The sequence below is a fragment of the Lepisma saccharinum genome, chromosome 7 (assembly GCF_977018435.1).
Source record: "Lepisma saccharinum chromosome 7, izLepSacc3.1, whole genome shotgun sequence".
NCBI classification, from domain to species: Eukaryota; Metazoa; Arthropoda; class Insecta; order Zygentoma; family Lepismatidae; genus Lepisma; species Lepisma saccharinum.
The window spans coordinates 41,899,036-41,915,792 of record NC_139235.1 but is presented as its reverse complement, the minus strand read 5'-3'; the positions used below and the strand labels follow the sequence as shown (position 1 = coordinate 41,915,792).

Here is a 16,757-nt window from a genome sequence, read left to right as displayed (position 1 = left end):
TAATAAAAGCTGGAAGGTTCATGTAATTGATATGATGTAATTGAAGATTCCTCAGGGTCTAGGCTGCAGAATGCAAGGGGTTTGAGATTTGATTCAAAATCACAGACTATATATGCTGGGTGTTCCAACAGGGCTTCAAACCTTTTGAATTTTGCATTTTAACTTGGCATTGGCGTCACCATATGAACAGGTTTATGGTTGCCACAGTATTTCAGATGCTCAATTAACTTGTTTTTAGCAATTTCTGCATTCTCTTCACAAACACCATTCACCATTTTTCTACCATCAAATACAGACAAACATCTTCTGCACAACTTGAATATTTTATGAGTTTTGTCTGGTTGTGTTCTGACTAAAGCTTCAAGACTGTGTATCAGAGTGTAATGGCATGTGCTATCCTCTTCAATTAGGAGCAGATCAATCGGGACAGCAGAATCATCATCAAGTGTACTGATTCTGAGAGGATCTATCAAGCAATTGTCACGGCCAGTAGAACAAGTAAATACATTAATAGATAATTGTTTGCCATTGATGTGCCTGGCCTTTTTTTCAAATTTATCAATATTCTGAACAAGCATTGGATATTCTAAACCCTCCATTGCCTCATCAAAATCATTTTCATGTTGTTTATAATAAGTTATTCTCTCAGGATGCCTTGAAACTGGATACAAAGCAGCTAAAATACACCACAAAAAGCATTTTTCATCATTATTTTCTATATTAACCACGGCTGTTTTGTTTTTGATATTGGCAGGTAATGGCACATAAGTGGAACCTTGTAATGGGTTGAATTCAGAAATATTAACATATAACTTGTGTGAAGATCCGCATAGGCTCCATCCAGACTCTTTTGCTGCAAATTCAGAGTGTTTAATATTCAATTGATCTATCAAACTGCTTATTATTTTGTCTGAATTTGCATTTGAATATATACCGGTACAGTTTCTGTTATGTGGGGCTGTGTAAATTTTGTGCCATTTGGCTTCTTATATTGTGTAAACAATTTGAGGGACAGCTTATAAGAGCCATTTTGTGCATTTAGAATTGCCTGCACATCAGGATTTATACTGTTCAAAAAAGTCTTAATACCACATCTTGGCTCTGATACAAAACGGTGATCCCTTAATTGGCCGTTAAAACTGCTATGGATGGGTTCATAGCGTGGCTGCTTTGCCGGTCCAGCATTAACAGGTGTTTCATGCTTCCTTTTCAGACCAGATGTAGATGGTTGAGGGGGCAATGTTGATAACTGTGCAGAACAAGAGCCCACATGTCTATTGAAATATGCCTTGCTAAATATTTTGTGGCATTTAGGACATATTTTAGTGGGAGTTCTATATTTGCCTGGGTCACAATTCTTTTGGTGTCTGGCCCAATTTGGGCTGGATATATTTTTATTACACTGATTGCAATATTTTTGATTTGGCATTTTTGTTGTTGGTTTATTATATAAGATTTCCTGGGGTTCAATTCAAAATTTTGTACTTAATATATATATATATTTTGTTCAGCTGTGTGCTTTGTTTATTTCTTGTGTATATTTAATATGTTAATATTGTTAATTTTTATTCTCAGTTTATTATATAAAATTTTTTGGGTTTTAAACCAAAACTCTATGCTTATTATGACAGGTTGTAAAGCTAATAGCCCACAAGTGGAAAAAGAGAATAAATATTGATCTACACTGACCTTCCGCAAATGCCTGCACAGACATGCATGTCCTAGAAAGGCAATGACCTATCGCTGAGTGTTATGTATTGATTTTTGTATAACAGGCTGGGACAGATATAAGCCTGACTCTAAATAAGAGTGGATTACAACAAACAAGCTGGATGCAACAAATATCAGATTTTTTATACAAAATATAAGCCCTTTTTGTTCAATATACCAGAAATATATTTAATATGAATAATAATAAATGTTATATATTAAACCAAACAGGCCTGTAAGTATGAGCAGCACTGCAACAACACACCCTTACTCTTCAACAACTCTCACAATACTGGCTGATATGCAATGCAAAATCTCTTTATATAGCCTAAACACAGACCGCATTGAAAACATCTGAAACAATAAGCCAATCAGAATATAACACATCATCACATTATGTCATAACCAACCAATCAGAAAACAACACATGTCTAATAATTTTTTGCATAATATTAGGTAATAATTTGTTGCAAAACATGATGCAATATAAATAAACCAGAAATAGACCACAAGTGGACCGGAAGTGTACCGGAAGTAGGCAAACCGAAAGTGGACCGGAAGTGGACCGGAAGTAAATATGTGTGTGTATGTGGATGGGTGGGTGGGTGTGGCTGGGTGTGGGTGTGTGTTAATACGTTTGGCCTAGTTTTAGGTGTGGGCAAAAAAAATATCAAGAGGGGCATATTTTTAACAAATTTATGGACAACAATCTCACAGAAGTGCCTTTTATAAGTGTAGGCAAATCAATCTGAGGGGGGTCATCATTTGTACACTAGGATTCAAAATTCTTAGAATTAAGAGCATATCACACTTGAAGAATTAGGGAATAAGAGCATCTTGGCATAATTTTAAGTGTGGGCAAATCGGGCTGTTTAATTATATGAGCTCATCATTTGTACACCTGTAAGTGGTCCTGGTTGTACCACAAATCACACTACTAACACGGTCCTCTACTTTCACTGAAAATGTGGAAATATACAGATCTTTTACTGAGTAACTTCCATAATATCAAAACATAGTTGTGAGGTATTTTTAACTGTTGTATTGTTTGGATTAGGATATTAATATCTACATTATCATAAGCTGCGCTTACATCTAAGAATGCAGCTATTACAATTCTGTTTCTTTTCAGTGAGTCTAAAATATACGAGGAAAGAGTGATTAATCCGTCTTGGCATCCTAATCCCTTTCGAAATCCTATTTGTTCGAACTGAAATATATTTTGGTTTTCTAAAAACCATTCACCATTCTATTCTTTTTTGTATCAGTTTCTCAAATATCTTTCCTATAACTGACGTCAAAGCTATAGGTCTATATGATTTACCTACTTGAGGGTCCTTGCCTGTTTTTAAAATTGGAATAATCAACTGTTTGGACCAATCTTCTGGTACTTTTCCATTATTTAAGAATTTATTAAAAATTGTGCACATCGCCGTTAACGCTACATCTGGAAGGTGATTAATCATCGAATAAGTAATTCCATCCATCCCTGGAGCAGATTCTTTACTGTTGCCGATGATTTCATAGATTTCCTCTTTTCAACTGGAGTTGCAAAACCTTTCGCCGAACGTAGTTTTGATGTGTAACTACATAATTCATTTGGCGTTTCATTTACTCTGTCTGACACTGTAGGTATGAGTTTCTGAATAAATTCAGTCTTCCAATTTGATTTCAAAGGGACCACATTTGCTGTACGAGGATTTTTGAGCGACCTAAACTTATTCCACACATATCCTAATTTCATGCTTGGGAAATGTTCACAAAATAATTTCAATGATTTTCTTTTTGCTTTTATGCATAATCCCTTTGATTTGGCCACAGAGCGTCTGAATGCTATCCAGTTCTCCGGGTTTGGTTGACGTGAGTATATTCTTGCCAATTCGACTCTATGTAGTTTTGCTTCAGCACACTCCTCTGTCACCAGTATATCTTTGGGAAGTGTTGCTGACTACTTTTTATCACCCTGGGACAACTCAAGTCCATCGCAGCCGAAATGGTTTTTACAAACTCCTCATATGTAATATTATCAGGTTTTAATCCATCATTCTCTGAGAAATAAATATTTAAAAGTTTAGTATAATTAGACCAATTAGCTTTGAATACTTTCCATTTGCGAATAGTTAATATTCTTTCATTTGTTGCATGGCAATAAGCCAGATAAAAATAACATGGATAATGATCCCTTGTTCTCAAGTCCACATCGGCTTCCCATGTAAAGTCTGCACAATACTTTTCTGAAATTAGTGTTAAGTCTATAGATGAGGATTACTTCCATTTCTAGGCATATGAGTAGGTGAACCATCATTTATTATAGTTAACTGTTCCGCTTCCATCCATTCAACAAGAGTTCGACCCAACTTATCTGCTGCCTGTCGATCCCACAATGGGTGGTGGCAATTGAAATCTCCAGTTATGATGAATGGAGTCTTGAATGAACTAATCATAGACCTTAAATGTTTCACTGCAATTTTTTGCGATGTATAGGAAGATGGTATATGGATCGAGATAACTGTAAATATTTTATTCAAAATTTGCACTTGTATTCCCACTACTTCCACCCGATATTCTCGAAGAATCACTAAATTGGGATTAAATGATATGGGTTTGAATGCCAGACTTTCATGTACAAATATACACACTCCTTTTCCGCCTTTTTGATTAAGTACTGCGTGATAATTTTTTATTTCAATTGAAACTCTTCCATCCCCCCATACTTCACACACACATATAATGAGAGGATGATGCTCTTCTATTAGTTTCATGAGTTCAAGTTTTCTTGAAGGAAACGAGCATAAATTCCATTGCACAAACAAAAACATATTTTGCATGTAATAAATTACTGATTATTATATTTAATGTTGAGCATCTTCATATGATTCAGTGGCCGCGGTCCATGCTCAAGGTCCCGGGTTCGATCCCCGGCCGGTTCAAATCCGGGAACTTTTCTAACGGTGGAAGCGGCTCCGGCGCCCACCCAGCGTCGAATAACATGGGTACCTGGGGGAAACCTTGGGGGGTAAAGGCGGTCAGGGGCGTGATGCTGATCACATCACCCCCACTCACGACCGGATCAAGAAAGTGTGGGGCGTTACCCCCACACCCCCTATACGCCTTCATGGCGTGGTGCTATGCACAGGGGAACACTTTACCTTTTTTACCTTTACCTTCATATGATTCAAGCTCTCCAATAAGTTTCAATAACTGTGAAGTAATATTTGCACAGTCGACTAGAATATTTTTAATTCTCTGAAGATTATCATCCACAGTTATGTTCGACGTTAGTTTCGCCATAACTTGTAACAAACTAATCATTATTTGCTTTTGAGAGTCATATTGTGGGATGCTAGTCCGTAATTTTCGTTTTTCCGTTGTTGTCACTGACGTTGGACTGCTTTGGGAATTTAGTAAAATATAATCTGGTCTTTCTTGTTCGTTTTGGGTTTGAGGATTGTCACACGGCTTTAGATTTTGCATACCTTTATTTTTCATAACTTATTTACTTTTAAATATCTTCCCAAGTCTTCGATCAGCATAACTATTGTTCATGTTGTAAAGATGAGGTTGAGAAGATTTCCACGAATATAAGTTTCTTGATGTCCCTGATTCCTCATCTCTTAGTGTGGCCAGCACTTCATATCTGTTACCTGTTGTAATTGCTGAACTTGGAGCTTGTACACTGGCGAACTTTTAAAAAAGGTCTCCCTCCTCTTAGTTAGATTGGAAGCAACAAACAAAAACCGATATTGAATTGGAAACACTCCAGCGTCAATGCCGAAACTCTATGCAAGATAAGGAAGAGCTGCACAGCTGTCAGAAGAGCAATGTTAACCATGAGTCATCAAGGAATTAGCACAGCGTTTCCTTCTGTGGTCATTCGGCCTCGGAAGAAATATTTGTTGTCCATTTTGAGCTCTCAAGAAATCAGGTTCTGAGCTGGCGATTTATTTCCTTCACGAATGAAAATAGGTTCTTCATTTTTTCGTTTCTTGTCTCTCTTTTGTCATTAGCTCTAAAACCAATATAAAAAGAGAACGAGCAAAGAAGGTCGTTTCTCTCGGCACGTGACAGGCATATGTGGTAACTTTGCTATTTTTACGACCATATTATATCCCTCCTGTTTACTTTCAACGATAAGGACGAATGTTGTAGTGGCCAGAAAAAATGAACGAACACAATAAGCTCTTAAATATTACCCACGCTTCGAAAATAGATTCCGGCCCCAGTGGCAGAGTGGTTACCACATCACGCTACGACGCCAAGGGTTCCGCCTTCGAATCCTGGCCTGGGCATGGATTTGTGTGTCCATTCATCAATTTCATCAAATCATCACTCATCCCCATATTTGATTGAGTTTGATTGATTGAGTTTGAGTTTGAAGTCCACTTTATGCACAAAAAGGCTAATCGGGACTGGACCTACAGTTTAATGTGGGATCCGAACCACTATGTGCCTCCACCGGTTATCGAACCCGGGAACCCTTGATCACAAGGCGACGATGCTACCACTGCGCCATCGGGGAGGCTTCCCCCATATTTGCAACTTAGCCAAAAGTGGCGCAAGAAGCGAAGTAAAATAAAGCAAATCAATCAATCGAACATATGGTCTCCGGTTTCATAGAGCAGTATGCAAAGCACTCGCTCATGAAGACCCTCAAAATTGAAATAATAAGTGGAACAAAAAACCTGATATTAGAGTATTTTAAGAGTTTAGGCAGATTAACAATTCACGTCAACCTACAACAATTTCACCTGTATTGTGTGATATATGGTTCTACCCTAATATAATTGAACGTGCTCTTGCGGTAATAGTTAAACATTTCCGTCTTGCAACACACAACCTCGACTCGGCACGATATGTGCATTTCCTTGCCCCTTTTCTGTATTATTTTCTATTTAGGACATATTACGTTGCCTTTTTACCTCTTGGTTAATCCGTGGCGATGAGAATGATTGATCAATTGATAACATGGATGGGATGGGGCAAACATGCCTTAATCATGGTTCGAACTTAAGACCTCTGTCTTCAAAGCACGTTACAATCTGCCACGTGTGTCTTTTCATCTCCAGTCACCATTAATTTGAATAGGTAGAAAACGACGTTACTCAAACAAATTGTATAAATAATTTCCATGACCATAAACATTTGTTGCACTTGTTGAGAGAAATCCATACCCTCGTAATGTTATAAGTAAACGTCAACCTAGTTGATGTCCCAGGAACCTTTCCTTGCACGAAAATCACACTGTGTCCACAGGATTTACGACTGAACGCTTACTAAAGTATTAGAAATCTGCATCCCCATTTCCATTAATCGTTCACTCTTCGCATATTTTGAGGTCAGCTAATTCGAACATACGACCCTAAGACAGCTATACACTGCCAAAAAAACTGTAGTGTCAACAAGGTAATTACTGTATATTTATATATTTTATTTTTGGTAATGGGATATTTTTCCCTTCAGCTTCTTATTTATGTTTGATTTGGTTTATTTTACTTCGCTTTTGTGCCACTTTTGGCTAAACGCGACGATGAGGATGAGCTATGAAAAGATGAAATTGATGAAGGGACAGTCACAATGAACACCGAACGAACACAATGCCAAGGCAGTGTTTAAGCAAGCTGTATTAACCACTCTACCACGGAGGCCGGAATCCTTTTTAGTTAGGAGAAATCGTTCCTTGACAGCGAACTAAGAACAGTTAACATGCGTCACGTCAGAGTTCTAATATTTAAAATTTATAACAATCAATTGGGATTTACTCTTAACCAATTTTTGCCTACATAAAAACTTCCACACAGTTAAGATCGTTTACACTACGGACAACAGCGTTAAAATCTATCCTTTAAGGAATGATTAAGCACACTATGATGACGGAAAATAATAATCCACATGGCTATAGTGATGCATTACATCGGTGAAACATTAATTTTCGTTCAGGAAGAAATATTGAAACACGCAGGGACACAACGACCAATTGATTGATTTATTTTACCTCGCCTTTCTTCCACTTTTGAGTAATCACATAGATAAGGATGAAAGGTGTGTTAAGACGATATGTGTGAAAGGCAATCACAAACGAAAGACACAGCCCAAACTTCACAGACCATTATACTGGCCTTGTGTCTAGACGCCAGATCCTCGTTAGTCTACAAAATACACTCCATGGTCACAATGACGTAAGCATTTGTAGAAGAAATTTTGTATATCATTCTCCCCCCCCGCAAGAAACGTGAGCTAAACTATTGCGCATTCTGTGATATGTTCATTACTTCTCAGGAACCACTCGCGGCCTTCAACTAGGTTATCCTGAAAAAAAAAACCTGCTGGTTCAGGGGCAATATCTAAAGAATATTGTCACATACGCAGAATACAAAACATTTCTATTTTCTCATTTCTACTACAACCCTGTCGAAAAAAAAGGCGGCTGGAGCGTGGTGCTGATCGTATCTCCTCGAAAATGGACGAGCTCAAGAATATGCGGTGCCCTATTACCACACCCCTAAATGTGCCTTCATGGCACGTTGCTATACACACGAGGAACTTTACCTAACCTTTACTACTACTAACTACTCATGCCAGGAATTTTGGTATTTTTTTTACTTTTTTATTTGCCCATTGCTAACCTGATTCATTCCCAGCCATAACAGCAATTAGTCCATGCAATAAACATACGCCAAACTTAAAAAGAAACAGGTGTTGGTTCCCGCGCACACAAACACATACACACACAGAGGGGGGGGGTGGTAGGAACACAAGAATCTTCCACAAACTGTCCATATCATGCCTGACAAGACTTTAACAGAAAGCTTTCCGGAAACAAGTTTAGGTGCCCATAGGGTAGTGATGGCCTTGTCTGCAACTGCCTTCCCCCACTTTCTTATCCAATACAGGAGTAATGAAGTGTTTCCAACTACCTTCCAATCTAACTAAGAGGAGGGAGACCTTTTTTTAAAGTTCGCCAGTGTACAAAGGAAAAGACTGCTTTAGTTGTTTTTAACTCTGGGAAATGTTGTAGTATATTTGCATAAGAATGATCGTCTCTTTCGGTCATAAATGAACTACTAGAACTAACTTTTCTCTTTGCTTCTTGATATGAACAGCCCTCATATGCTATCACCTTCTGAATTTCTCTTTCCTCTTCCCACTTACTGCACTACCTCTCAGTTGCAAGATGATTTCCTGAGCAATTTATGCATTTAGGTACTGCAGCACATATATCATCCTGTTCATAATCACCGCACCTTGGACATATCGCTTTGGACTTACAAACATCCTTTGTGTGAGAGAAACGGAAACAATTCCTGCACTGCATCACAGATTTTATTTTAGGTTGTACCTGAAGTATGTTACTGAGTAGCTTTACATGCGAGGGCAACCTTTGTGATTGAAACGTTACGCTGATCAATTTGGTCGGTTTGAATACAAATTCCCCATTTTCTTGATAAATCTTTTTTTCATTCTTTCCATTTTGATTATTGGAATATTTCTCTCAGCCTCTGCTTCATCTTGTACTTCTTCTAAATTTATATGTAACGGTAACCCATATATTAGTCCCATTCTGTGTAAAAGACTCTTCGGGATTTTGACATTTACCTTATATTTCTTCTGAAATTCTTTGTTCAAGTAAAAGTTATTTGCATCATTGGATGTTAAAAAGAAACCTTTGCACGATTAGGACCCGATGCCTTAACAAAATTCACCTTAATTCTAGCTTCTCTTAAGTGACTACCTAACATAATAGCACTAAAGCTACCAACATTGTGTTCCACGCCTTCAACAATAACAATATATGGGCCATCGTGCCCAGGATAGAATAAGTCATTTTTATTCACATTGTCCTTTGATTGCATTGTACGCTCTAATACGTTTGCTTTGAAAATTTTTGGAGCATTTATAGATTCCTCCTTTTCACTAACTTTTGCTCGATTTAGTTTTGAGTTCTGACTTTTTGGTTGCTTAGCAACCAATTCAACATCCATATTTTCTCCGTCTTTATTTGAAGACGTATCCTTTTTTTACTTCCACTATTTCATTCATCTCCATTTGGACGTCCTCTCTGCTTTGATTAATAATTTCCTCGCTAGAAATTTTCCCTCGAATGAAATTTGTTGAATTTCTTACAAGCAGGAAACTTTATCTGGATGGCCCAGAGCCTTCCATGCTATCCAGATTTAACACTGATTTATCTTCTAAATCACAAGATTATTTAATATTAACTTACGTTTCAATAAATGTACTGTCTTGTAATAACACAGAACACTTTTACAATAAAAACGATGATTAAATCCACAATATAAGCTTGAATTTGTCTGCAACTATATATTACGCAACTAGCTAATATTTCACCACAGACTATTCTCCTCTTGTTTCCTTCAATTCTTAATTGTCGAGATACATTATATTTCTCACAGATCTACAACACACAGATGAATCAACTCCTGGCTTTGAAAAGGTGGATCAAACAAGGGTGACATCTACATAATAAGGAGTTTCAGCCCAGATACAATTAGGTATATATTGGTAAACTCAATGCGAAAATATTATCTACATCGTGGTTGTTTTCAGTGGCGTAGCATGGACATTTCGGGTGGGAACGCCAAGTCCGAAGGAAGGGTCGGCCCTTTCTTGCTTAATAACTTACTTATGGTATTAGTCGCCACAGGTATTGTTTATTTGCCTGGAGTCAGCTGCGTTTTCAATAAAACATCATCCATGCATGTTTTAGCTAGACAATTAGATGCCTCACTAAGCCACAAACGTTTTGAACTCTGGTGTTTTATACCTTTCTGCATGACGCAAGTCATTAGAAAACCTACCTGAATCCAAGCACCTTTGAACAACAGCAGACGTCATTGTTGTGGTTGATCCAACTACTCATTGATTTGGTTTATTTTACTTCGCTTTTCTACCACTTTTGGTTAATCGCGAATATGAATATGAGTGATGATATTGATGAAGGGACACTGACAAAGAACACCCGTGCTCACGCTGGGATTCGAACCAGGGACCTCTGTCGTCTTGGCACACTATGCAAAGCAGAGTGGATGATCCAAATATCGTACACTCTACTGACGTAACAGTGCCGATTAGTAATTCAGACCACTGTTTATTACATCTTGAGAATGCTGATAAACATTTTAAAATAATTTTGTCCAGAGACCATTCGATGTTAAGAGTTTTCAAATGAATGCTAAACATTTCCATTGACACAATATTAAGCAGTTAGATAATAACGAAAAAATACAATTAAAAAAATTAATAGTTTTGCGGGTTAAGTGGTAGAGCAGCAACAGGCTGAATTTCTACCACGAGGACTTCACCAACTTACTTCACAAAAACTGTGTTGATCTTTTAGTTTCTAATGCACATCGCTGTTCGTGCGATAAATCATACAATGCAGTGGCCATTAAGAAGCAGTATATTTGAGATTGGTAAAGTTACGTCAGTCAATATTGCGTATTGTAGCATCATATATCACGAGTTGCATGAGCACGAAGAGTGAAGAACAGGGTAGGAATTATACCGCTGTCGTCTGCTTCAGAAGGCAGGAAGGGTCACATGAACCAATCACGGCAGACCTCTCGTACGCTGGCGTAAGAGAGCCCATTTACGCGCGTGCTGTAGAAATGGAAGCTTTCCCTCCATAAAGGCAGCAAGGAATATAGGAGTCCTGTACGCCGAACCTGCTCGGCGTCCGGCCGGGAAAGGCATTGAAAAGAGATGCTAGAACGAGTGTTGAGAGTGGAGCGTTGCAAGCGGATCGCGAAAAATAGCTATTATAATGCCATGAAGGTCAAACATATTTGAAATTAGTCACGTTTTACTTTATAATCACAGCATTTTAGCATTTTTGAAATTTTAAATCTGGGAACGCCGGGCGTACGGGCGTACTATAACGCTACGCCACTGGTTGTTTTAACTAAATGTTTAGAGTGTATAATGACATGCAATTCTTTAGAGCTTGCCGTGCTTGTTGTTGTCCATGGAAACGGACGTTGCTAGGGAACTTAAAGAACGTTTATTTTCACCCCGAAAACTACTGTAAGGGAATTATGCTAGACTTTTCGTATTTCAAAAAATGAGCGTCAGAATTTATTACGGAGGAGAGGTAGAACTTTGATGGGAACGACGGAAAACATTTATTTTTCTATTATGTTGACAAATGTGAAAATGTCAATAGACGTAAATATTGTTTTCTCAATTTTATGTTGCTCTTGAATTCGTTTATACAAGAAATCTAACTATCTTGAAACAGTTATTGCTTACTCACTTTGTTATTACGAAAATAGACAATTTTGAATATTTTATGTATTTGTACCATATTAGAGCCCGTACACACACAGTTACTTTCAAAACTTTCCAAAAAAGCGAAACGTATATATTGGTAAACTCAATGCGAACATATTTACATCGTGGTTGTTTTAATTAAATGTTTAGAGGTATAATAAGAAACAATTATCTAGAGAGTTTGCCGTGCTTGTTGTTCACCATGGAAACGGACGTTGCTAGGGAACTTACATAAAGTTTATTTTCACCCCAAGAACTACTGTAAGGGAATTATGCTAGACTTTTCGAATTTCAAAATACGAGCGTCAGAATTTATTACAGAGGCAAGGTAGGAATTTGAGGAGAATGACAGAAAGATTGCATTTCCAATTTAGTGTCGCTATTGAATTTGTTTATGCAAAACATCCAACTAATTATCTTGAAACTGTTATTACTCAGTTTATTAACAGGAAAATAGACAATAATATTTTGAATATTTGTACCTTATTAGAGCCCATACAGACATAACGTTACTTTCTCAACTTTTCAAATTAAAGAACTTTACACTTGTTTGGCTTCATCCAATAAAGCATGCAGACATTTTACCCCATCTATAACATGATTACGCCCACAACGTGGCCGAAGATCACGCATGCGAGCGTACAAGACGTGGCCAAAGGCCACGTCTAAAGTACGCGAGTCCGTAATATTAATCTTATCTCCAAGCGAAGAAATAAAACAAAACAAAAAAACTTTCTTTCTAATATATTCACTTCAAATATCACATTATTGCTATTATGATAATTACTTTAAATTTAATCAGACTATAACATTTCTTCAAATCTTATAACCTACTAGTTCTAGTGTAAAATCGAACTTGGTTCCTATAAATTAACAATTTCCTACGTCTGAGTGATGAGATTTTTCTCAGAATGTTTGAATATGTTCTTGAGAAGTCAAGTTAAATTTTGCTATTGTAATAAATTTGTGAGCGTCTTGAAAAATATGTAGTTTTTTTTAAAGAAATTGTGTAGATAAATCACTGTAGGGATGTTGAATATTGCTAATTTGAAACACATTTTCTTAACGTGATTTGCAAAAACTAATTTGAATATTGTAAACGGAAAATAAAAAGTCTCTCTTTAAATTTTCAGAACAATAATTCCAACAACAGCCTGGATATCGCAAACGCATTGTTCCCTAACGAGGGTTTCACGCCTTTAGAGGAATTCACCAACACCATTAAGTCAGTTTACAAGGGAGAAGTGGAAACCGTGAATTACCGAAAGCCAGAAGAGGCGGCAGCACACATCAACTCGTGGGCGGACAAGAACACTCGAGGCCTCATCAAGAAAGTAGTCTCGAAAGGTGAGAAACCATTTCTGTTCTTTACATTTTAAAGTATTGTCGTGTAATATGTTTTCAAAATTTAGAAAATTGTGACTTAGCCTTTTCTCAAGAACCTGTCCTACATGTAGCATATTTTTACATACAAAAATTTACAGAATGAATCTCGAGCGTGTCAATCTGACGAAACCCTATTATGAAATGTTTATATATTTTATCGCAACATATTTATTTCAAATATTTAAATGGCAATTTTCAATGTTTCGGATTAATGAGTTATTTGTAACTCAGTTAACCCTTTGTGGGTCGCGCGAGAAGAGTACGCCGATGGTCGCGCATGCTCCGAGACCTGGTTTTAAAAATGTTAATTAATGGTGTAAAACGCCAAATCTTCAATTATTGCGATTAGATCTTTTCTTTCAACAAATTAAGATTCTTTAAAACTATAAAAATTGAAATTATATTAAATTATAAAAAGGTACTCTTTGTTAATCGGGCATGGAACGGCATATCTGATTTTCCGTGAAAACTAGGTACGCCTATAGCAACGCATGGACTGAGACAGCGAGGGGCTTCAACGAACCCTCCCCAGCGGCTCAAATATCTTACTAACACTGAAAACAAGATCCTGGGATACGCGTAAAAGAGGAAGGTTGGAAAATCAGCTAGACAAAACAATCATTGATAAATAACTACCAACGCAGGGTTAAAAGTAATAGGTTAAAAGTAATAGGAACTCCCAGATGGCATAGTGAGTGAAACACTATGTAGTCGAAAGGTCCCGTGTTCAAACCCCGGTAGAAGCACATTATTGTACAGTGGCAGCTTTAATTGTAGGAGGACCAGTCTGACTTGAGGGGAGAGGGCAAAGCATATTCTGCTACCTTTCAAAATTACTCATGAAGAGCACATATTATGAAAATATATATAATTATGTACATATAAAATATGTCTTGTAAATCTTGTTAGTAAGGTGGACTTGGATAGTTAATATTTCGATTAATGATGACTGTAACTAGTTAGTTTTATGAAATTCCTTGCTGTAAATATATCTTTTGCTTTTTAAAGTGGCTAATACTTTTAGAGGTAGTTTTCAAAACTTTTCTAATGCAAGAAAATTGTACTTCGCCTAAAATGTTTTCAATGTCAAAGAAAAAAATTCTGCTTCTAACGCCAAAATCATTACTTCATTTTCCCATTTGTGTGTTCTAAATTAATTACTACAATTATCCTGGATATGTCACAGCTTCTTGGCTCAACTCTAAATTCAAGTCTAAATAGCAAAAGTGTATGCAAAGAAAGAAAAACATAATTTTCAAGTATGTAGATGTTGTATAACAATGCTAATGCTAATTTTATTATGGTTATCAGTAAAATAAAGAGAAGCGCTATTGTAATTCATGCATTGAAAAATGTTACAGTAAATACCTCGATTTTACGTTTTTATGGTAACCAAAATAAGAAAAATTTGAAATGCGCGAAAACTTAAAATTAAACATTTTTTTTATTGCGACCGTAAAGACTGAATGTATCGTATTTACCGGCATAGAAGACGCACTTTTTTCCTTTCAAAATATGTCTGAAAACGGTGAGTCTTATACGCCGATATTAAGTTTTTGATTGCCTTTCTGGAAATTTTCTGTTCTGAGTTCGGCTATTTCTTTCTTCCTCCCTTGCGATATGCGAGAGCATTCTATAATCACGTAGAGTTGATACGCATGGATGCGTACACGCTGTCAAAGTAAAAAGTTGAAAGTAGACATGCATATTACTTCATATTTGAAATGCTGTAAATTAATTCGGTGATAAAGCATTTTCCTCAAAATTGTGTACAAAAAAAGGGGTGCGTCGGCCAATACGGTATATTGTGATAAAATTTACAATCCGGGAACGTAAAATCTGGATTCCACTGTATACATGTTATCGATATGAACTGTAAGTGTACTATTAAAAGTAGTGGTAAGCTTAATTGAGTTAATTTCTCGATGAGTAACTGAGATTGCTACTGTTACTTACTCTTGTTGATTAAATTCCTCAGATTCATTTTCTCCGGAAACCGCCCTGCTACTGGCCAACGCAGTGTTCTTCAAGGGTCTCTGGAAGTCTCCTTTCGAACCAGAGTTGACTGTCGAAGAGAAGTTCTACCCCAACGGCAAGAAGGCAGCGTCCGTGAACGTCCAAATGATGAAGAAAGAAGCGAAATTCTTGTATGGAGATTTCAAAGATTTGAAGACCCAGGCTTTAGCTCTTCCGTATGACGTAAGTTACAATACATTCCATGGTAAATATTTATATTGCTTATGGCAACACTGTTAACCTTTGCTTCAATGTATAATAAAATACTCAAAATGCTGACTATGCCAGGATATATTGTAAAATAACACACTATAAACGTTTATAGTGTATTACGTTTATAGTGTTAATTTACAATAATATTTCTGAGTGTATTATTATACTCATACAGAATGTTCAAATTAACCCTAACTTCGATCATTGATTCAAAGTTCTTAGGTTAAAATTATCCAAAATTACAATTACAGACTTACAAATAATACTTAATTAAATTAACCCGATTGACTATGAGATCTGCGAAATTGAGACCGTATTGGGTAATGTTTTCGTCGTCACTGACTGATAGCGCATGTTCGGTGTAATCGCCTCTTTCCGAGTGTGTTGCCACTTTAATTTAACAACTCACGTTTGTTAGAGGCATTAACACTCGTCTTGGAAGCTAATGAACTGCTTGTAATTTAGTTACAATTGTCTTGCCTATAAAACTGGTGTGAATCTCGATGAAGAACTAGAAAAGGGAGTCTGTTTTTCCTGCACCTGTTGTAGGGAAGACCTTATTATCATCATTAGGGCATGGATAGTAGTTATGCACGTAAAAAAATATCTAAAATATGCACCATAAAGGTTCAAAATATGCAAATATGCTCTTCACCAAAACGCCTTACCTTTTTTAATGTTTTCTTTCAGTTACTGCAAAAACCCTCAATGTGAACAGGTATGTTCTTTTTTCAGCGATTTAGCATGTAATAAGTGTAAAAGTTGCAGTTCTGAATTCTAACACACGCTCATATTTGATTTATACTTCTGTTCTTTTAAATGAAAGAAAAATTACACTTCTTACATATCATAATTGCACTTGATTACAACATGATATCTCCTGTTTTCGGCTATAATATTTATATACTCAGAAAAACTCGCTCTACTTCACAAGATACAATTGGAGAATATTTTTAGCTTTAAGGCAGCAGTATCTGACACAAGTTAAACATCATCCATTGTTCATTGCATTGTTGCTCTTTCTCTCAAAAAGAGTAGTTGTTGAGTGTTCCTGCGAGAACAACGAAAGTCTTTCTTGTTTTGTGAAAGAAGGTGGAGAATAAACAGTAGTAGTGGAAGGAAATATGAAGTTATTTTGTTATGGA

General features: G+C 36.7%; 1 protein-coding gene across 1 annotated transcript in view; it reads left to right on the top strand.

Annotated features, from left to right (window-relative positions):
- Nucleotides 1–16,757, top strand: part of LOC145990209 (iripin-2-like) — an 84,861-nt gene that overhangs the window by 39,831 nt on the left and 28,273 nt on the right. The window contains exons 4-5 of the mRNA XM_083125877.1: nucleotides 13,131–13,344; nucleotides 15,362–15,582. Of these exons, the coding sequence (XP_082982003.1) occupies nucleotides 13,131–13,344; nucleotides 15,362–15,582 (435 nt within the window). The remainder of the gene's footprint in view (nucleotides 1–13,130; nucleotides 13,345–15,361; nucleotides 15,583–16,757) is intronic.